Raw genomic sequence first — 23,781 nt, forward strand, 5'->3', positions numbered from 1 at the left:
ACTCTAAAAACGTCCACTTCAGCTTGCATTCGGGCGAAAGTTTCACTGTATACAGTGTAGAACCCGAACACTGTAAGGTAGACAAGTTCACTGCACGAAGTACTGTTTTGTGCGGTTGCACTTTATTGGTCGCTAGGCGAGCCGGTAGCAAAGAGACATCTGCGCAAGTGTCTACCAGAAACCGTACACCCGATTGTAAATCTCGGACATAGACTCGACCACACTTACTGTTGTTGTCCAAAACGGAATGCAACGTTGGATGGTGCACGTTGTTTATGTCGCAGGAGGTGGCACCGCTGCCTACCTGCGGTTGGAGTTTGGGTAAGAGCACGGCGACTGGCATTTGCGTGCTTGCTCCCCGAATCTCGCGTGGAAGAAACAGTAAGATTGAGCGGACCTGTGCTCCTGTGGGTAGTAACTAGGTGACGGAGTATGCGACCCAGAATCTTCCACCGAGGCCGGTGCGCTGTCGTTGGGCGGAGCTGGAGGTGCAGGTAGGGCGGCTAGTTTAACAAACTTGTTATTAGCAGCACCAGACAAGGGCGTGGTGTTGGACAGCTTCATAGTGCGGTCACGTCCAGAATGCAGTGCGTGGAGCTCACGCTGCCTGGTGGAGTAAGCTCTATCGGCGGCACGTAAACGTTCATTTACTGGCCTATCCTCATACGCAGAGATTGCAGTCTGGACAGGCAGAGGCAGCTTTTCTGTCCAGATTTCTGCGAGTGTGTCATCAGGCATAACTTGCTCGTCGACGAGAAGACGGATGCACCGCCACAGCTGGGACGGAGACCTGTCGCCGAGACGCTCTTCGTAAATTAGCTGTCGCACGTTTTCTCTCCTGGTTTTTGAGACGCGCTCCAGTATCGTCTGTTTCGCCATAGCATACTTCTCTGCTAGGGGCGGTGCTTTGACCAGATCGTAAATTAAATCGACGCGGTCGTGAAGGTGGTTCATGAGGCACACGAAGCACTCGTCGTCGTCCAAAGCACAGACATTGAATGTTTGCTCAACCAGGTTGAACCAAAATTCCGGGTGAGCGGGTTTGAAGTCTGGTAGTTTCGGCAGATTCGGCACAGCAGTCACTGTGGAGGTGCACCTATTTCTTCGGATGGGAGTAGAGCACGAAGAGGATAGAGTATCCGAATTATTGGCGTCCTGTAATGCGGGTATCGCAAAGTTCACTTGACGCCGGGGGGGGCGGCTGAGAAGCGACGGACGCACGAACAGTGTGAGAATCGTAGTCACAATGTGCATTCTCATTGACTAGATAGCTCGGAGAGAAGCCGCTAGTACTTACGTACGCCGGTGAATGTCCGTTATGCACTCTGTATTCATTCGGCCGTGAATGGTGGGGGTGGTTGTAAATGTCCGGGTAATTACTGTCCAGCACAGAATTGTTGACTTGATTATGAGCAACACAAGGATCCCACACATGTCCACAAGGATGCACACTCGATGTGATATTGTCTGTTTGGCGAGCATTGAGCACATGTTGACTAACCGGCGCGGAAGGATACACACGTGGCGGGAACTGGCTCGGGATTGAATTTACTGCTGGATTTTCCAAAGTGGCAAGATTCCGCTCGACACCACGAACTGTATTGAATTGTGCGTTCGACACAGGAGTAGGAATGTTCCGAACAACACTCTGTGGAGAACACGTGGAAAAGTCTAGGCTAACAAAGCCAGAGTCCGCGACCGTTGGTGGTTGGCAGAAACTGGCTGCACTCGATGAATTCCACTGCATGTTCGGGCTGAAAGATTCCGAAGGATCTCGCGGCATATCCACTACGACGGCAGGGATGCTGGAGAGATGTTGCTGAGATCCGGGCGGCGGTGAGTGCTGAAAGGCCATTGTCTGAAGCTAAAACACCGGCCCTCGCAATCGCGAAAAGAAAACCGACGCGGTAGGCGCGTAAATAACACTTCGTGCCGTAACTTGAACGCGTATTACACAAAACGGGGTCACCAGTGAGGGAATTGGGTGATAGTTGTAAACAACTAGTATTCTCTCATATGACAATTTATTAGCACTTCACGTCTACACCGATACAAGTCCATGAGGCTAACTAACTCGTTAGCGGAAAACATCCTCCAAAACTCTCCATCTCAAAGATAGCACACTTACACTCTTTACAAATATCGATATTTACGGCGCTGCACGCCACATATGTCTGATTTCTGTGCATTGTTTCCTATTTGTAATGTATGATTTAAGTGTGTCATAGCATTTTCCTCTAATTCCATACTGATATAATTTCGTCATTAATTTTGAGTGGTTTACACAATCAAATGCCTTAGATAGGTCCATAAAAATCCGACAAGTCTTTTGTTGCCTGTCAAGTAAATTAAGAATGTGCTCAATTATATCTGTTGATACTGTTTTTGTTGACTTCCCTTCTCTGAAACCATGTTGTGATGAATGCAGTATACTGTACTTTGTTATAAAACTTACAATTCTATTCTTTATTATCATTTCATAGATTTTAGCAAATGTTGAGATCAATGATATTGACCTGTAATTTCCTAATTCATCCCTGTTCTCTTTCTTAAATGTTGGCTTCACTTTACTTACTTTCAGTGAATCTGGAAATATACCTTCTTCTATTGCAGCATTCAGCATGTGTGTCAATGGTTTTAATATACATTCTCTACATTCCTTTATGAGATGTGATGTGACATCATCCAAGCCAGATGAATGTTTAATTCTAAGTTGTTTTATTAGGTTTGACGCTTCTGTATCTGTTGTAGGTATGAAAACCATAGTATGATTCGTATGTGGGGGATTAACAATTTACGTACTGCATTTGTTTTATTTTGTCTTATTAATTTGTCTGCTACAGTAATATAATATCTGTTAAACGTATTGGCTATTTCTAGAGGGTTTGCGTTGCTTTTCCCACTCATCAGTGGACAGATGTCCTCTGCCCAATTTGTTACTTTTCCTTTCTCTTCATTAATGAAAGACCTTAAACCTTTTGAGTAATTCTTTCCCTTATCTATAGATATCCTGAGCAACCTCCAGTGAACAACATATGGAAACAATGTGGCCTTTCTTTGAGCATTCATTATGTAGCCTATTGCATAGGACATGCTGAATGTTCGTGCTGGACAAAACAGAAAGGACAAGATGGAAGCAGAGAATTCTTACACTGGCACTGTGGTGGTTGCGGCTGCTGGTGCTGGCCCTGGTCTGCTCAGTGCTGGGTATGCATGTTTACTGCTGCCAATGGTGCTACGCCGTACAGGCCATATGTTATCGTAGCAGCCACATTTTGTGACACTACTGCCACATCACCTTACACTTGAATTTGGCCACCTGCTGCCCAAGAAACGTCTAAAGTTTGTGGTATTTATAAGACTTCTGCCAGAGGGTTTTTTTCACAGAGTAAAGCCTTATGGCCCACTTCCTTGTCTGGAGCTAAACAGATCATTGTGCTGTGCACCATAGAGTCTGCATAAAAGTCATTATGGTCATCAGTAATGAACAGACACTTATGGCTAAGGTCATGAAGTTAGGGTGCTCAGATCCTGTATGACTGGCTTGATCTCTTTCGGCATTGGTAGAATTTTACTGACACCATGGTGACATGTTCATTTGTGATTGTAGTTGGCAATAAACTGCACATGTGATCAAAAGTAAGAGCTGACAGTTCCTGTAAAGGGGCAAGCTGACATAATAATTGATACATCTCAAGGTATGTTCACACTGAGGGATTTATCACGGAGATTTGTGCCCGTCACGTGTAGCCGATGCAATGTGGCACAAGTTGCAAATCCCTGTGACTTGTACCTCATGTACCTGCAACATGAGCACTAGAATTCTGAGAAATACTTTGTTCTTGCACATGTGCCTGTATCTGCTCACTCATCAAAAACATGGCTCAGATCCAGGTACGTTTTCTACTGCGCATGCACGGTTCCCGGGCTGGCTGATGCTGCATCATGGAAACAAGTGAGCAGCTGTGTACAAAAAAGTTAGAGTGGTTGTGGTAGGAGGCTAGCAGTCCTTTCAGCAGCAGTTTGTGAAGATGGAGTGGTTGAAAAATAACAACATGAAATTAGCTGAAGAATTTCGTGATAGGCATTTATTGTGGAATCACACTTTCCCTGATTATGAAAACCGGAAAATGAAATGGGATGCATTTCAATCAGCTACATCATTTATGCAGCGTCTCTGATAAAGAATTTGACAGCAAACTGCATAACCTAAGGATGCAATTCCTCCATGGATTCAATATATGTGTTTCGTCAAAGACAAGGATCATGAAAAGATGTGTGCATTTCTAAATTGTATGCCTTTGAGTTGTTGCTCTTCCTGTGAGTATATCCACATTTGAGGTAAATTACAGCTTATTTATTTTACATGATTTTTAACAGAAATATTTACTTACTTAACAATGAAGAATGTAAATGTGTTGTTTACAGTACCACATGAAAAAGAAAGCATTTTTTATGAACTATCTTTGACACTAAGCAAACAAATATTGCCACTCCACTTGTCCTTCAGAAGTGTCAAAATATGCTGCAAATTCATGTCTCATTTATTTAGCACCTGTGGCAGCATTTCTGCTGATTACTGATAGCAATGGAAGTGGTGGGTGTTCTCTGCATCTCCCAAACTCTACAGTCCCTCTTTCTATGTTTTCGAAAACAAAACTGCCTGGTGTTGAATAAATTAGATGAGCTTCTCTATTTCTTTGTAGGAAATTCTGAAGGTAAATGAAGTGCAGATTCACAATAGTTGCTTTATGCAGATCAAGGTAAATAGGTTTCCATAGAACATGGAAAACATACGATATTATGCCAAAATGATTTTCAACAATTTGTCAGGCTCTACTGATCTGTAATTAAATATTCTTTCTCTGCTGCCTTTGTTGTGATTACCTGGAAATAGTTTCATGGTATGTTCTTATAGTGCAAAGGCATCATCAGCAACAGTTACATAGGGGGTGGACACATCTCTTCCAGACAGATGCACCAGTTCTGGTATGTGCAACTCGCTTTGCCTTCTTGAAAGAATTTTTTTGAAGATTGTACAATTAAATACACTTCCATCTGAAATACATCCCAGATTTGCATATAGAAATACTTATATTTACTCTAATCTAAGCTGCTCCTGAAAAATGAGACTTGAAATCAAGGAAAACAATTTTCCCGAATCCAAGCCGCATCTGAAATTTGGGACTCGAAATTCAAGGGAGAGAAAAGTTTTAGGCCGCACCTCCAAATCAAAACAAAGTGGTCCATTGCAATTTTTTTTTTTTTTTTTTTTTTTTTTTTCTCATCAGTCTACTGACTGGTTTGATGCGTCCTGCCACGAATTCCTTTCCTGTGCTAACCTCTTCATCTCAGAGTAGCACTTGCAACCTACGCCCTCAATTATTTGCTTGACGTATTCCAATCTCTGTCTTCCTCTACAGTTTTTGCCCTCTACAGCTCCCTCTAGTAGCATGGAAGTCATTTCCTCATGTCTTAGCAGATGTCCTATCATCCTGTCCCTTCTCCTTATCAGTGTTTTCCACATATTCCTTTCCTCTCCTATTCTGCGTAGAACCTGCTCATTCCTTACCTTATCAGTCCACCTAATTTTCAACATTCGTCTATAGCACCACATCTCAAATGCTTCGATTCTCTTCTGTTCCGGTTTTCCCACAGTCCATGTTTCACTACCATACAATGCTGTACTCCAGACGTACATCCTCAGAAATTTCTTCCTCAAATTAAGGCCGGTATTTGATATTAGTAGACTTCTCTTGGCCAGAAATGCCTTTTTTGCCAATAGCGAGTCTGCTTTTGATGTCCTCCTTGCTCCATCCGTCATTGGTTATTTTACTGCCTAGGTAGCAGAATTCCTTAACTTCACTGACTTGGTGACCATCAATCCTGATGTTAAGTTTCTCACTGTTCTCATTTCTACTACTTCTCATTACCTTTGTCTTTCTCCGATTTACCCTTAAACAATACTGTGTACTCATTAGACTGTTCATTCCGTTCAGCAGATCATTTAATTCTTCTTCACTTCCACTCAGGATAGCAATGTCATCAGCGAATCGTATCATTGATATCCTTTCACCTTGTATTTTAATTCCACTCCTGAACCTTTCTTTTATATCCATCATTGCTTCCTCGATGTACAGACTGAAGAGTAGGGGCGAAAGGCTACAGCCTTGTCTTACTCCCTTCTTAATACGAGCACTTCGTTCTTGATCTTCCACTCTTATTATTCCCTCTTGGTTGTTGTACATATTGCATATGACCCGTCTTTCCCTATAGCTTACCCCTACTTTTTTCCGAATCTTGAACAGCTTGCACCATTTTATATTGTCGAACGCTTTTTCCATGTCGACAAATCCTATGAGCGTGTCTTGATTTTTCTTTATCCTTGCTTCCATTATTAGCCGTAATGTCAGAATTGCCTCTCTCGTGCCTTTACTTTTCCTAAAGCCAAACTGATCGTCACCTAGCGCATTCTCAATTTTCTTTTCCATTCTTCTGTATATTATTCTTGTAAGCAGCTTCGATGCATGAGCCGTCAAGCTGATTGTGCGATAATTCTCGCACTTGTCAGCTCTTGCCGTCTTCGGAATTGTGTGGATGATGCTTTTCCGAAAGTCAGATGGTATGTTGCCAGACTCATATATTCTACACACCAACATGAATAGTCGTTTTGTTGCCACTTCCCCTAATGATTTTAGAAATTCTGATGGAATGTTATCTATCCCTTCTGCCTTATTTGACCGTACGTCCTCCAAAGCTCTTTTAAATTCCGATTCTAATACTGGATCCCCTATCTCTTCTAAATCGACTCCTGTTTCTTCTTCTATCACATCAGACTAATCTTCACCCTCATAGAGGCTTTCAGTGTATTCTTTCCACCTATCTGCTCTCTCCTCTGCATTTAATAGGGAATACCCGTTGCACTCTTAATGTTACCACCGTTGCTTTTAATGTCACCAAAGGTTGTTTTGACTTTCCTGTATGCTGAGTCTGTCCTTCCGACAATCATATCTTTTTCGATGTCTTCATATTTTTCCTGCAGCCATTTCGTCTTAGCTTCCCTGCACTTCCTATTTATTTCATTCCTCAGCGATATGTATTTCTGTATTCCTGATTTTCCCGGAACATGTTTGTACTTCCTCCTTTCATCAATCAACTGAAGTATTTCTTCTGTTACCCATGGTTTCTTCGCAGCTACCTTCTTTGTACCTATGTTTTCCTTCCCAACGTCTGTGATGGCCCTTTTTAGAGACGTCCTTTCCTCTTTGACTGTGTTGCCTTCTGCACTATTCCTTATTGCTGTATCTATAGCTTTAGAGAACTTCAAACTATCTCGTCATTCCTTAGAACTTCCGTATCCCACTTCTTAGCATATTGATTCTTCCTGACTAATATCTTGAACTTCAGCCTACTCTTCATCACTACTGTATTGTGATCTGAGTCTATATCTGCTCCTGGGTACGCCTTACAATCCAGTATCTGATTTCAGAATCTCTGTCTGACCATGATGTAATCTAATTGAAATCTTCCCGTATGTCCCGACCTTTTCCAAGTATACCTTCTCCTCTTGTGATTCTTGAGCAGGGTATTCGCTATTACTACCTGAAACTTGTTACAGAACTCAATTAGTCTTTCTCCTCTTTCATTCCTTGTCCCAAGCCCATATTCTCCTGTAACCATTTCTTCTACTCCTTCCCCTACAACTGCATTCCAGTCGCCCATGACTATTAGATTTTCGTCCCCCTTTACATATTGCATTACCCTTTCAATATCCTCATACACTTTCTCTATCTGCTCATCTTCAGCTTGCGACGTCGGCATGTATACCTGAACTATCGTTGTCGTTGTTGGTCTGCTGTCGATTCTGATTAGAACAACCCGGTCACTGAACTGTTCACAGTAACACACCCTCTGCCCTACCTTCCTATTCATAACTAATCCTACACCTGTTATACCATTTTCTGCTGCTGTTGATGTTACCCGATACTCATCTGACCAGAAATCCTTGTCTTTCTTCCACTTCAACTTCACTGACCCCTACTATATCTAGATTGAGCCTTTGCATTTCCCTTTTCAGATTTTCTAGTTTCCCTACCACGTTCAAGCTTCTGACATTCCACGCCCCGACTCGTAGAACATTATCCTTTCGTTGGTTATTCAATCTGTTTCTCATGGTAACCTCCCCCTTGACAGTCCCCTCCTGGAGATCCGAATGGGGAAGTATTCCGAAATCTTTTGCCAATGGAGAGATCATCATGACAGTTCTTCAACTACAGGCCACATGTCCTGTGGATACACGTTACGTGTCTTTAATGCAGTGGTTTCCACTGCCTTCTGCATCCTCATGTCGTTGATCATTGCTGATTCTTACGCCTTTAGGGGCAATTTCCCACCCCTAGAACAAGAGAGGGCCCTGAACCTCTATCCGCTCCTCCGCCCTCTTTGACAAGGCCGTTGGCAGAGTGAGGCTGACTTCTTATGCCGGAAGTCTACGGCCGCCAATGCTAATTATTTATCAAAATTTAGGCAGTGGTGGGACCGAAAACGTTTTGATTATGAAACAAAGATGCTACCCCTAGACCACAGGTGTAATCTCCAGTGTAAAATGAGATACAGAGTAGGTCGAATAAATGACGATACAGCTATAGTAGTTTGGTTCGAGTTGTAAGCTTAGCAGTTAAGCTTTACCAGCTAGCCATTGCTATGCGTCAGGCGCTCCGTCCGTATTTATAAGGGTACCCTTCCTTTTTCACGTGCTTCGTCAGGTTTGAATCGATTGCTTATTTTTCTTTGCTCTGATAAGTGCTATTCTCTTAGTTATAGATGTTTACGTCACTGTAAGCTTAAAATGCGTTATTGTGATGTGTCATTCATTGATTGTCGCAATCTGATAATGTGTGTTTACGACCTGTTGCCGCACGCGGCATGGCTTGCTTTCGTGCGCGCTACTGCCGCTTACGACAAAAAATAAAAAGAGAGAGGAATTGTCTCATTAGCGAAACAATGGCAAGAGACTGCTATTTGTTGTTACTTACACTGCTGCTTTCTTTGATAATGATCAACATGAACCAAATAATAAACTGCGTATGACAGAAGGTGTTCTGAACGAGAGTTTAGCCAAAATTTTTCGCCGTTCGAAAATCTTTGGACACGCTTCTTTTGTATATTACATTCTGCACAAAAATTAGAGTCATCTTAGATTTAAAAATCTAGTCGATTGCCGTGTTTCGTTTCTGACTGGATCGCTGTTAGGCATAAGAATAATACGAATATAAACATGACATGATATATATATTCTCCTGCGTTTGCTGTTGTCTCACTCTAGTTTCGTAGTTTATTAGGCAGACAGGATTTAAATGAGATAGCAGCAAACACGAAAGAATACGTGGCAAAATGTTTATATTCGTATTATTCTTATGGTGAAGAAAATACTGCAAGTGATTCACAATTCAGAAAAGTTCCTATTAGCAACCATCTCTTCTCACAGGCAGGAAAAAATTAAGAACGTAGAGTTGGCCATGTTGACAAACATCCCAAACAGTCTTGCCAGTCGGATTTTCATAGTACATTCGATGCTGAACAATACGGAATTTGTATGTACTTCGTTGGATAATGTATGAAAATGCAGTGGTCGAAACTCGGGGTGGAGAAAAAAGCTCGTCTTCCACCTTTTTTTAAATTTATTTACTGACTCAGAGGTTTTGGCGCCAGTATTTATCTTTGTGCCAGCAAAGCATGCCTGTGTAGTGCTACATAATACATATATTCGATGGCAGAAGTTAGTTGTGGCAGCAGCTACCAACATTTTTCACAACTGCCACTTAGGGGCTTACTTTGCACTCGATTCTAAGCCGCATGCGTTCTGAATTACAAAAACCGGAAAAAAGTGCTGCTTAGATTCGAGTAAATATGGTAGGGAGTCTGACTCCAGTAATGCCATTAACACAATGCTGAAAGTGTCTTTATACTTCCAATAAGTGCTCAGGATTAACAGCCGGCCTGGGTGGCCGAGCGGTTCTAGGCACTACAGTCTGGTCGCAGGTTCGAATCCTGCCTTGGGCATGGATGTGTGTGATGTACTTAGGTTAGTTACTTTTAAGTAGTTCTAAGTTCTAGGAGACTGATGACCTCAGAAGTTAAGTCCCATAGTGCTCATAGCTGGGATTAACAATTTGCACTTTTTTCCATCGAAAGCCCCTATGTTGTAAAGAAAGTTCCACTGAATCTCAAATTTTCATGCAAGTTCCTCCCATTGTCCTTGAGAACTCGGTACCTAGGGGGGGGGGGGTATCTGAGGAATGTTTTCTCTTTTTTTTTTTTAGTGTACATTGGAAGAGAGATGAAAAGACACATCAACACCACTGGAAGAGGAGCAAAGTACTTTAAATACTAATTCAGAGCCTTCGGTCAATCTGCCACAGAAGAAGGCTAAAGTTAAAAACCAAAATTCAGCAGATGATGCATTATAAGTTTTGAAATGTACTTTATTTTATTTATTTTTTATTTATTGTGTTTTTCTTTTTGCATGGTGGCACCAACTGGTGTCTTTTGCAAACGTCATAGCATTTTTTACAAGTTTAGTACAGTCATATATACATATGTGATTACATATACATGATACAAATGTACCATTGTACCTAATAAGGCACAATATAGTCTGTGGGTTTTAAGGGAGAGGATGGTAAGGAGCCATTCCAATCCTGGGAGCGGAAAGACTTACCTAAAGGGGAAAAAAGGACCGGCACACACACACACACACACACACACACACACACACACACACACACACACACACACACACACACAAGCAGACATTTGTAAAGGCAAAGAGTTTCGGCAGAGATGTCCGTCGAGGCGGAAGTACAGAGGCAAAGATGTTGTTGAAATACAGGTGAGGTATGAGCGGCGGCAACTTGAAATTAGCGGAGGTTGAGGCCTGGCGGATAACGAGAAGAGAGGATATACTGAAGGGCAAGTTCTCATCTCTGGAGTTCTGACAGGTTGGTGTTAGTGGGAAGTATCCAGATAATCCGGACCGTGTAACACTGTGCCAAGATGTGCTGGTAGGTTAGAATTGCTGGAGATCTTGTGGAATTCTCTCATAAGGGCAATACATCTCTGCATAGAACAGGAGGCATTATACCAGTTAACAATGGAAGCCAATAAACTAGAGTAGATCTGATTGCGCCGGATATTATGCACATTGTCGTATTCAGCTGGTTATCAACAAGCCTTGTATGATGACTGTTCGTCCAAACAGGTGCACAGTACTCAGCACTTGAGTACACCAAGCCCAGAGCTGAAGATCGCAGGGTGGTTGCTGAAGATCCCCAGGTAGTTCCGCATAGCTTATGGAGGATGTTGTTTCGAGTCCTCAACTTTTGAGCTAAGTTAAGAAGGTGTTGTTTGAAGCATAGTGTAAGATCCACGATGATACCAAGATATTTTGGGTTCCAATTATGATGAAGAATGCCTCTGAAACTTACTACCAGTTTTATGCTCGCCAACCTGTTATTTAGATAGAGGATAAAACTATTGTAAATTATGCTCAGATTTCTGCATTTTTTCTGAATTTTTTATAAATGTAACCAAATGAAACATCAGTGTAGAAGATTACCCAGAAAAGCTAAATTTCTTAACAGTGATCAATTTTTAAGTGAACTTTTCAGTACATTTACCAAATCTACTCTGAGAGATACAAAAAATGTGATACTATCACTATGAATGATGGGATCAGATATCAACAGTGTTAAAAACAGTCTCTACAATAATTGCATGGCCGCTATTACAACATTTAACCAGTCCCTTCTAGAAGGTTATTTTCCAGACGCATTGAAGTACACAGCAGTTAAGCCACTATTCAAAAAAGGCACCAAAAAATATGATAAACTATTTCCCAATTTATCTTCTTCCATCACTATAAAAAATATTTGAAAAGGTAGTCACCATACAAACTCAAAATTTCATCAAAAAATTTAAAGTAATCTCAAAAAATTGGTATGGATTTCAATAAGGCTAAACCACAGTATCTGCTAATAACCATGTTGTGGATAAAATTAGCTCCTCTCCAGACAACTCACTGCATGCCACACGAATTTTTTGTGATCTTTCAAAAGTTTGTAAAGTGGAAGAGTATGGAAGTAAGGGTGTGGTATTAGAATGGTTTAAGTTCTATTTAACCAACCAAAGACAAAGAGTGCTTATGTCATCATAAGCATAGATGAGGAAAACAAATATTCTTTAATATTTTTTATTTTAATCTGTAGTCACATTTGTGTTAATTATTATAAACACAAATGTAATCACAGACTGAAAAAAGACTATAAAATTAATAGTTATCACTGATATATGTCTGCACTTAGCATTATGTCAAGCTTTAATAAAACATTCTGCAAACTTTCAACAAAATTCACAATGATATTCATTTCACCAGTGTGGATGAAGTAGAGAGCACAATATGTTTCCTTGATTTGCATTATGCAGACAAAATCACAAACATTAGAACATAATCTTCTCAGGCTCTTAATCATGTCAAGTTTTTATATATCCATGAGGTTTCAGTTGAGTCGTCGTAGGCCATTGTCCAAGTTAGAACTGACTGCTGTGTAGTTGTTGGCCAATTGGGGTGCCAAGCTGAGAGGACACTGGGGGCACCCAAGCACAAAATTTGTATAGAGTGTAGGAGGAAAAAGGTTAAGGAAGGTGAGGGGATGGGGTGGGGTATTGTCAAATGATTTTGTGAGACCTCTACTTCTGGCAAAGGGTTTCAGGTACATATTTCTGGCAGTCAGCCACTGCACATGCAGAGCAGAAGCCATACCTGCTGCTGACACATGAGCTAAAACAGTGGCACAAACTTTTCTGATTACTTGGATTTCTTGTTTTGGATGTCCTATCAACATCACTAATGATCAAGGTAGGCAGTTTGAATCAGTTTTGTTCCATGAATTTGCTAACCTCTGTTATTTCAAACACCATCACATTACCAGCTACCATCTGGCCAGTAACAGGATGAGTGAATGGTGACATCATACACTGAAATCTTCATTAATGTGTAGCAATACTTTGTGGATTTCAGCTCTACCTCTAGTGCTTTTGGGCCAATGTTGGGCCCTCAAATCAGACAATGTGGTCTCAGCTGTGCAATTTTTTTTTAATGGCAAAACTCTCTGACTTCCACTGGAGGCTATCAACCAACACCTAAACACCTACACTGGAAGACATGAGTGATCCGGAGACTATGCCATCACCTCAACAGCTTTCACCAGAGTGATATGCTGCATGGGTTTTACAGGAACAGTAGCCAATTCATACAAGTGCTGACAGAATGTTACAATACAAATAGCCCTTTATACCTGGAGCTTGACTCTGTCATGGATGGATGGGGGTGGAGGTTGGGGGAGGGGGGGGGGGGGGGGGCTGTGTGGTGACAGTCAGTCAGAAAACTAAAAATAAAAAGTTTTTCCATTTGTCTTAGTTCAGCTTTGTTCATTTCTTACCATGTGTCAGTAGTGATCAGATTGTTCTTGTGTTGTATGTTCTTGCAGGTGTGCAAAATAGATTGCCTTTACTCACTTTTATCAGCCATTTAATTTTCTTTGGGGGAGGGGGGGGGGGGGGTAGTGTTCCCACATGTTAATAGCCAAACATTTATGGTCATTGAGGATTCATTGGGGAATCTGTCAAGCACTTCAAGTTAAATGTCATATTTCCAAAGATTGTGCTATGAAGAGAGATAATATGCAGTTTCTCAAGCATTATGACTAAAGTTGAACAAACATTGACAGATATGAACATTTTTGAAACTACTGTTTATAGGTGTGAATAGCTTCTTTTTTATTTGCTCTAGCCTATCAATAAAACACTTATCATATCAGGCAAATCAAAGATGTGTCCACTTTAACAATGGTTATTTGCAAATTCTGAGATATGTCTAACAGAAATCTTGGTGGAGCAATGGTTATAACTTTAAAATTAAAGATTAAGGTTAAAATCTACATCCAGATATCCACATTTAGATTTTTCATGCTTTTTGTAAATTGCTTAATGCAAATACCAGGGATGTTTTATTTTTTAAAGAATATAGCCAATTTTCTTCTCCATCCTTATCCAGTTCAACTCCTGCTCCTTCATTAATGACCTGGACACGAAACACTAAACTTCCTTATGTACATTACTTCTGGTAGGAATGAATATCTCTAATATCATGAATAAAATTAAATAGATTTATTGATAAGAAATGAGCTTCTCTGTGAGCATTATTTCTGAGATAGTTGCCCAATCTCTTGGAACATGAAACTTCCTGGCAGATTAAAACTGTGCGCAAGAACGAGACTCGAACTCGAGACCTTTACCTTTCACAGGCAAGTGCTCTACCAACTGAGCTACCAAAGCATGACTCATGACCCATCCCCACAGCTTCAATTCTGCCAGTACCTCATCTCCTACTTTCCAAACTTCACAGAAGTTCTTCTGTGAACCTTTCAGAACTAGCACTCCTGGAAGAAAGGATAATGCAGAGACATGGCTTAGCCACAGCCTGGGTGATGTTTCCAGAATGATATTTCCTCTCTGCAGCGGAATGTGCACTGATATGAAACTTCCTGGCAGATTAAAACTGTGTGCCAAACTGAGACTTGAATGCGGGACCTTTGCCTTTTCCTAGCAAGTGCGCTACCAACTGAGCTACCCAAGCACGACTCACGACCCGTCCCCACAGTTTCAATTCTGTCAGTGCCTCATCTAGATGTCTCATTCTCATTGTCAATTATTGCATTAATGGGCACTTAAGGCATACAGCAGAAAAACAAAATAAAATGTCACACTACAGAAAGAAAATATAAAAGATGCACACTATAAAAAACAGTAAAGGAATGTATTGTTATATACACAATAAAAAACAGAAGTCAGCCAGTCACAGTGGTTGAGATGTCTACTGCAGATGATAATCCATCATTGCCAGGCTCTAGCTTCATCTTACATTGTTGTCAGCTTCACATGTTTAAAAATTGTTAGTAATTGATCTTGTATCAAGTCTTTGGATGTCCCACTGGGTGTTTATGAGCAGGTTGAGAATGGAGGACTCAGTTATGGAGGAATCTGCCAGCCCAAAAGATGTGGTCAAAGCACTGTAGCCTCTTCTGCATCAATATTTCGCCATTGTGTGGCTTTCCAAAACAATGCTACAGGTCTTCTTTTGTTCTTTGTGCCATTTTATCTTCAATGTTATTGTAGCCGTGTCCATAGATCTTTACAAGTGCTTTCCTCTTGAAGGCACAGATTGCTTCTTCAGTTGCTTCCTAAAGTCATCCAGGATTCACCGCTATATAAAAGTAATAGCTGTACTAGTATTGTGTACAGCTGAATATTCTTCTTCTGTGATATTAGATGTGACTTGAATAAACTGTTCAAACTAAAGAACATGTGAGTGGTGCTTATTATTTGTCGGTGTACTTTTTTTGTCACTTCACTTTTATTAGTCAGTATGCGCACCAGGTACTTGAATTCTTAATTTATACAATATAAATGTACATCTACATCTGGACCTATACTCTGCAAACCACCATGAAGTGCATGGCAGAGTGTATGCCCCATTGTACCAGTTATTAGGGTTTCTTTCAATTCCATTCACACATGAAGTGTGGAAAGAATGATTGTCTGAATGCCTCTGTGCATGTAGTAATTATTCTAATCTCATTGTCACGAACCCTTTGTGAGCGATATGTAGGTGGTTTTAGTATATTCCTATAGTCATCATATAAACCTAGTTTTTTTAAACTTTGTTAACAGACTTTTTCAGGATAGTTTACATCTGTCTTCAAGAGTCTTCTAGTTTAATTTCTTCATATCTCTGCAACACTCTCCCACAGATCAAACTAACTGTGACCATTTGTGTTGCCCTTTTCTGTATACATTCAGCATCCTCTGTTAGTTTATTTTGTAAAGGTCCCACATACTTGAGCAATTTTCTAGAACTAGTCACATGAGTCATTTGTAAGCAGTCTCATTTGTAGACTGATTGCACTTTCCCAGTACTCTACCAACAAATGAAGTCTACAACCTGCTTTACCAACCACTGTGTCTATGTGATCATTCCATTTCTATCGCTACAAAGTATTACACCCAGGCATTTGTATGAGTTGGTCAATTCAGTGACTCATTGAAATTACAGTTTGCTGTATGAATAATTGGTGCATTTGTCTCAAGACAGTTTTCAGTCTATGACCACTTCAAGTAATTTCACTGTTTTATTTTTAGTTACCTTGAGATTAAAAATTATATCCTCTCTTTCTGTCTGGTTTATGCACAGCTGATTGGCCTGACACCAAGATTAGATTAGATTAGATTAGATTAATACTTGTTCCATAGATCATGAATACGACACTTCATAATGATGTGGAACGTGTCAGGTTAATGAAAGATGTCTCTACAAGATATTACATTACACAAAATATTGCATGACACTAATGCTTAAGTTAGTTTTTTTCCCTCCCTTAATATTATATCTAAAAATTCAGCCAATGAGTAGGAGTTGTCATCTAGAAATTCTTTTAATTATTTTTAAATGTTGGTTGACTATCTGTCAGGCTTTTGATGCTGTTTGGTAAGTGACCAAGGACTTTTGTGGCAGCATAATTTACCCCCTTCTGTGCCAAAGTCAGATTTAACCCTGCCTGAAACAATACAAATGACTAGTCATTTGTATTGTTTCTCTGTTGTTACCTAGTAAACTCTGTTAATTCTCCCCTATGATTGTCAGTGCCGTATCATAAGCATATAGTATATTGTTACATGATATTTGATATTTAAAAGTCATTAACACAGACAGTGAACAGGAATGTCCAAGAAGAAATTCTTGGGATATTTCTGTTTTTATTGGGAGTATTGCTTTTCTCTGCTTATTTGCATAAACAGGCCGTAACCTGTTACTTAAATAAGATTTGGATAAACTGAGTGAAACATTTTCAGTGCCTTAATATTCTAACTTTTTATGACTGTCATATGGGACTGAGTCAGATGGTTTGCTTACATCAATAAATGTTCCAGACTTAGCATTTCTTTGCACACTTCATAAATATTGTTCACCAAAGCTTCATTTGCTTTCACAGTTGATTGGCAAGACCTGGATCCAAACTGCTGTTCATTTCAAATTTTATTATTCTCAAAATAGCTGTATATCCACTTATGCATACAGTTTTCTATTCTATTTTGGATGTGACTGGTACTATTGAAATGAGTCTGTAGTTATTTGGGAGGCTTTTCTCACCTTTATTCATGATTATGCAATATAACTGTGATCTTAAGATGTTCTGGAAAATTTCTTCATCTAGCACTTTGACAGCGAGAGAAGTGGCATTTTGATTTCCTTTGCTATACACTTTGTGATGAAATACTGAATGTAAAAATAATCTTCTATTTTGGAATTGCTTAGCTTGTTTATTGATATCATTTAAAACAATTGGGATTCTAGTAAATTTTCTCACTGCTTGTCTGTTTTGTGGGAGTGAGTATGGCTTCTGCATCTACAGCAGAATTATTGAATGGAGGTATGATGGTAGCACTATCTATGAGGCTGATCCATAAATTAAGGTTACAATAATTTTTTGAAGTACAAAAAATCAATTTATTGTAACAAAATGTACATGCATTGTAGTACAGATCTTGCATTATTTGTCCACATAATCACCATTCACCCCAATACTTTTTGTCATCTGTGGGAGACGTTTTTCGATTCTTGTGTCATAGATGTCTCCCACCATCTTTTTCAAACAGTTATTCACTTTGGTATTCACCTCGTCATCGTCAGAAAGTGTTTTCCATGAAGGTGTTCCTTCAATGTAGTAAACAGATGATATTCACTAGGTGCGAGGTCAGGACTATGAGAGGGGTGGCTTAAAACATCCCTACCAAAGAAACTCAACAACTCTTGTGTTGCACGAGCAGTGTGTGGACGTGCATTGTCTTGAAGGAGACAGACTCCCATTGTCAGCATTCTGTGATGTTTGTTTTGTATGGCTCTGCAAAGTTTCTTCATGGTCTCACAGTATGTTACAGCATGTATTTGTTTACCTCTTTCAAAAATATCAACAAGCAAAACCACTTTTCTGTCCCAAAACACTGACATCATGATTTTCCTCATTGTTTGCTGAGTTTTGAATTATTTGGCTGATGGAGAATGGTTATGATACCACTGCATTGATTGTCATTTGCTCCCTGGAGTACAACGATAGCCCCAAGTTTCATCTCCTGTCACTATAGAGCTGAGAAAAGACTCACATTCAGTCTCAAAGCAGTCAAGAAATTCACAATTCGCACTGACTATGTTCATTTTGTGTGCTTCGTTAAGCATCCTGGGCACCCACTATGCTCACAACTTGTGATAATTTAATTGATCAATTACAATTTCATGAACAACATTTCATGAAATGTTTGGACAAACTGCATGCAGCTCGATCAGAGAGAAGATGTTCTTCAATTTGCTGCACCACATCATCAGTCACAACAGAGCCTTCTGCTTCTGTCTTCATCGTGAATTTAGGTTCTTCCAAAATTGAAATTCGGTACTCATTTCATCTCATGCTTCCTTGACATTATGTCCTCTCCAAAAACTGAAACAATTTTTTGACGAATTGCAGTGGTGTTCATGTCCTTATCATTTAGGTAGCAAATTATAGCATGCACTTCATACTGAAGAAACTGCAAAAATGTGGGAAATTAAGGAGATGGGACCTGGATAAACTGAAAGAACCAGAGGTTGTACAGAGTTTCAAAGAGAGCATAAGGGAACAATTGACAGGAATAGGGGAAAGAAATACAGTAGAAGAAGAATGGGTAGCTCTGAGGGATGTAGTAGTGAAGGCAGCAGAGGATAAAGTAGGTACAAAGACGAGGGCTGCTAGAAATCCTTGGGTAACAGAAGAAATATTGAATTTAATTGATGAAAGGAGAAAATATAAAAATGCAGTAAATGAAGCAGGCAAAAAGGAATACAAACGTCTCAAAAATGAGATCGACAGGAAGTGCAAAATGGCTAAACAGGGATGGCTAGAGGACAAATGTAAGGATGTAGAAGCTTATCTCACTAGGGGTAAGATAGATACGGCCTACAGGAAAATTAAAGAGACCTTTGGAGAGAAGAGGACCACGTGTATGAATATCAAGAGCTCAGATGGCAGCCCAGTTCTAAGCAAAGAAGGGAAGGCAGAAAGGTGGAAGGAGTATATAGAAGGTTTATACAAGGGCGATGTACTTGAGGACAATATTATGGAAATAGAAGAGGATGTAGATGAAGACGAAATGGGAGATACGATACTGCGTGAAGAGTTTGACAGAGCACTGAAAGACCTGAGTCGAAACAAGGCCCCCGGAGTATACAACATTCCATTAGAACTACTGACGGCCTTGGGAGAGCCAGTCATGACAAAACTCTACCAGCTGGTGAGCAAGATGTATGAGACAGGCGAAATACCCTCAGACTTCAAGAAGAATATAATAATTCCAATCCCAAAGAAAGCAGGTGCTGACAGATGTGAAAATTACCGAACTATCAGTTTAATAAGCCACGGCTGCAAAATACTAACGCGAATTCTTTACAGACGAATGGAAAAACTGGTAGAAGCCAACCTTGGGGAACATCAGTTTGGATTCCGTCGAAATGTTGGAACACGTGAGGCAATACTGACCTTACGACTTATCTTAGAAGAAAGATTAAGAAAAGGCAAACCTACGTTTCTAGCATTTGTAGACTTAGAGAAAGCTTTTGACAATGTTGACTGGAATACTCTTTTTCAAATTCTAAAGGTGGCAGGGGTAAAATACAGGGAGCGAAAGGCTATTTATAATTTGTACAGAAACCAGATGGCAGTAATAAGAGTCGAGGGGCATGAAAGGGAAGCAGTGGTTGGGAAAGGAGTGAGACAGGGTTGTAGCCTCTCCCCGATGTTATTCAATCTGTATATTGAGCAAGCAGTAAAGGAAACAAAAGAAAAATTTGGAGTAGGTATTAAAATTCATGGAGACGAAGTAAAAACTTTGAGGTTCGCCGATGACATTGTAATTCTGTCAGAGACGGCAAAGGACTTGGAAGAGCAGTTGAACGGAATGGACAGTGTCTTGAAAGGAGGATATAAGATGAACATTAACAAAAGCAAAATGAGGATAATGGAATGTAGTCAAATTAAATCGGGTGATGCTGAGGGAATTAGATTAGGAAATGAGACACTTAAAGTAGTAAAGGAGTTTTGCTATTTGGGGAGCAAAATAACTGATGATGGTCGAAGTAGAGAGGATATAAAATGTAGACTGGCAATGGCAAGGAAAGCGTTTCTGAAGAAGAGAAATTTGTTAACATTGAGTATAGATTTAAGTGTCAGGAAGTCTTTTCTGAAAGTATTTGTTTGGAGTGTAGCCATGTATGGAAGTGAAACATGGACGATAACTAGTTTGGACAAGAAGAGAATAGAAGCTTTCGAAATGTGGTGCTACAGAAGAATACTGAAGATAAGGTGGATAGATCACGTAACTAATGAGGAGGTATTGAATAGGATTGGGGAGAAGAGAAGTTTGTGGCACAACTTGACTAGAAGAAGGGATCGGTTGGTAGGACATGTTTTGAGGCATCAAGGGATCACAAATTTAGCATTGGAGGGCAGCGTGGAGGGTAAAAATCGTAGAGGGAGACCGAGAGATGAGTACACTAAGCAGATTCAGAAGGATGTAGGTTGCAGTAGGTACTGGGAGATGAAGCAGCTTGCACAGGATAGAGTAGCATGGAGAGCTGCATCAAACCAGTCTCAGGACTGAAGACAACAACAACAACTTCATACTTGGCAGAAGCTGGAATGAGAATGCTCATTTCTAACAGTTCCCACAACACTAATCAATGAGCTACTGATCGTTGGGAAAGCTCACTCCTTCCCCTGGCTTCCCACTACATGGCAATGGTGCCAACTTCCCCCATCGACATTCCATGCTAAAGCTACATGCCTTGTAACCTTAGTTTCCAGATAACCATCATACAAAAGATTCATTTGGAGTATTGCATTCAGATTGTAACTGTTTTCATTATTGATACTAATTTTATTTTTAATGACATTCCTTGCTATTTTATACTTATTTCTATACTCTGAAATAAACTCATCATTTGCAGTGTACACAGCATTTTTAATTTTGGGTTTGTAGAGTTTTCTCATATTTATGTACTTTTTCTTGTCTCTACCATTCTTATGAGACTTATCTTTCAGAACGAGTAGTAGTATCTGAAGTTTGTTAAGTAGTGGCATATAGCACTCATTGGTATGATGCTGCTTATGTGTAATATTAGTATGATCTCTTTTGATTACAGTGGGGCATGTCTTTTCTACTATGCACTTAACCTCTGACAGGACAGTGGAAAAGTGTTTATAAATGTTTTATTGTTACCCATCACATGGTAGCAATCCATTTTCTTTTTACATTAGAAATTCTATATGTTGCTTGTCTTCGTGCAATATTGCGAACTGAATGTTCTATTTTAAACCATAGCCCCCTGCCCCCTCCCCCCTTTCCACTGTAAGCTAATATTCCTAATTCTATAACATCATATTCTGTGTACATTACTAACTATGTTATCAAGACATGCATTCAGACTAGTTGGTTTTTCATTGAGACAATAATGACAGTTTAGAGAGTGAACCATGTGACTCATATTTTTTTACTTTCGCCTTACATCTATGTTAATGTCACCTAAAATAATAATTTCATGCTATTTATATTTGGACAGTTGCAATATTAAAGTATTAACTTTTGTATAAATACAATCTCATCAGATCTTGGAGCTCAATAAACTGAGATAATTACAATTTTTCATGTGTATTACCATACCGGCTACTTCAAAAGTGCATTCAAGGCACTGTCTGCTAAGGTCTGTGACTGAATAATGTAAACCAAGCTTACTTTTAATGTAGATTGAGGCACCACCATGTGAAATGCTGCTTCTGCAATAGTTAGTAACTAGTATGTACCCTAGATGAACACAAAAGTCTATTTCAGAGTCTTTTACCTTTTGTTCATTGATACATGAAACAGTGCTGTTAATTTTATCAATCTGCTATTGTAATGCACTGATTTTACCTCTAAGAGATTATGCATTTAAATGGCAGGGAAGAATATTGTTATTGATACAGAAAGATGTTTTTATGTCCCTGGGTCTTGCATGTTTATTTATTTTCACTAGATCATTGGAAACACATACAGTGGTTTGCTTTGTGCTGATATGTTCAGTGCAGTGACGGGTTTACATTTTGATAGTGGCTGGATCTTCCTGGGGTAGGCCATAAACATCATCAGGATGCCAGAATGAGATTTTCACTCTGCAGCAGAGTGTGCGCTGATATGAAACTTCCTGGCAGATTAAAACTGTGTGTCGGACCGAGATTCGAACTCGGGACCTTTGCCTTTCACGGGCAAGTGCTCTACCATCTGAGCTACCGAAGCACGACTCACGCCCAGTACTCACAGCTATACTTCTGCCAGTATCTCGTCTCCTACCTTCCAAACTTTACAGAAGTTCTTCTGCGAACCTTGCAGAACTAGCACTCCTGAAAGAAAGGATATAGCGGAGACATGGCTTAGCCATAGCCTGGGGGATGTTTCCAGAATGAGAATTTTCACTCTGCAGCGGAGTGTGCGCTGATATGACTCTTCCTGGCACATTAAACAGTTTTAATCTGCCAGGAAGTTTCATATCAGCGCACACTCCACTGCAGAGTGAAAATCTCATTCTGGAAACATCCCCCAGGTTGTGGCTAAGCCATGTCTCCGCTATATTCTTTCTTTCAGGAGTGCTAGTTCTGCAAGGTTCGCAGAAGAACTTCTGTAAAGTTTGGAAGGTAGGAGACGAGATACTGGCAGAAGTAAAGCTGTGAGTACCGGGCATGAGTCGTGCTTCGGTAGCTCAGATGGTAGAGCACTTGTCCGCGAAAGGCAAAGGTCCCGAGTTCGAGTCTCGGTCGGGCACACAGTTTTAATCTGCCAGGAAGTATCGTCAAGATGGCTGATTTGCTGCAATTGACAGCTCATTTTAAAAACTTTCTTTATTCTTTTTATGTTTTGGACATTATATGCAATTTGTGTGTTTCACTGTGTTGTATCATGTGATTTTTGAAGCCAGACCAATTTTCAGGGTGGATGTGCCATACAACTAGTGATTAGGTCCAGACATAAAAATATTAGCATTTTCTTGAATTCATGGTTTCTGACAGATGTGCTTAATAAGAGAATTGATGATAATTAAAAATCAGTAAATAAATAAGAGAGATTTTTATTTCCCTTGTCGACATAACTGTGAATTACATTTATGTTGTCATCCACTGTGTAGATGATAGCCTACTTCCCTCTTTCCTTAAGTTAATCTTCTTGAAATGGGTTTATTATTTGAAGTATCTATAATTTTATATTCAAATATACATGCTGCATTATACAGTACCACTAATAACAATGTAGTGAATGCCACTCATATTTATTCCTAATTAATTTTACAGTACCTGAATTCAACATATGGCACAAATGTTCCATTGGTGTTAATGAACTCTTTTAACACTGAAAGTGAAACTCAAAAAATGATAGAAAAGTACAAAGGTTTGAATGTGCAAATACATTGCTTTAATCAGAGCTGTTACCCTCGAATAAATGAAAGCTCATTCCTTCCAGTTACAGCAGACTGTGATATCAAAAGTAACAAGGAAGCGTAAGTGATATGATTAAATGTGATCCTTCATGAGATGCTCAGTATAAAATTTCTTA

The 23,781-nt window shown here is 39.9% G+C and overlaps 1 protein-coding gene across 1 annotated transcript in view; it reads left to right on the forward strand.

The window, feature by feature from the left end:
• Positions 1 to 23,781, forward strand: part of LOC126335507 (UTP--glucose-1-phosphate uridylyltransferase-like) — a 249,487-nt gene that overhangs the window by 95,522 nt on the left and 130,184 nt on the right. The window contains exon 5 of the mRNA XM_049998861.1: positions 23,520 to 23,725. Coding sequence (XP_049854818.1) covers positions 23,520 to 23,725 — 206 coding nt within the window. The remainder of the gene's footprint in view (positions 1 to 23,519; positions 23,726 to 23,781) is intronic.

This window comes from Schistocerca gregaria, chromosome 2 (genome assembly GCF_023897955.1).
Source record: "Schistocerca gregaria isolate iqSchGreg1 chromosome 2, iqSchGreg1.2, whole genome shotgun sequence".
In the NCBI taxonomy this organism is placed as follows: domain Eukaryota; kingdom Metazoa; phylum Arthropoda; class Insecta; order Orthoptera; family Acrididae; genus Schistocerca; species Schistocerca gregaria.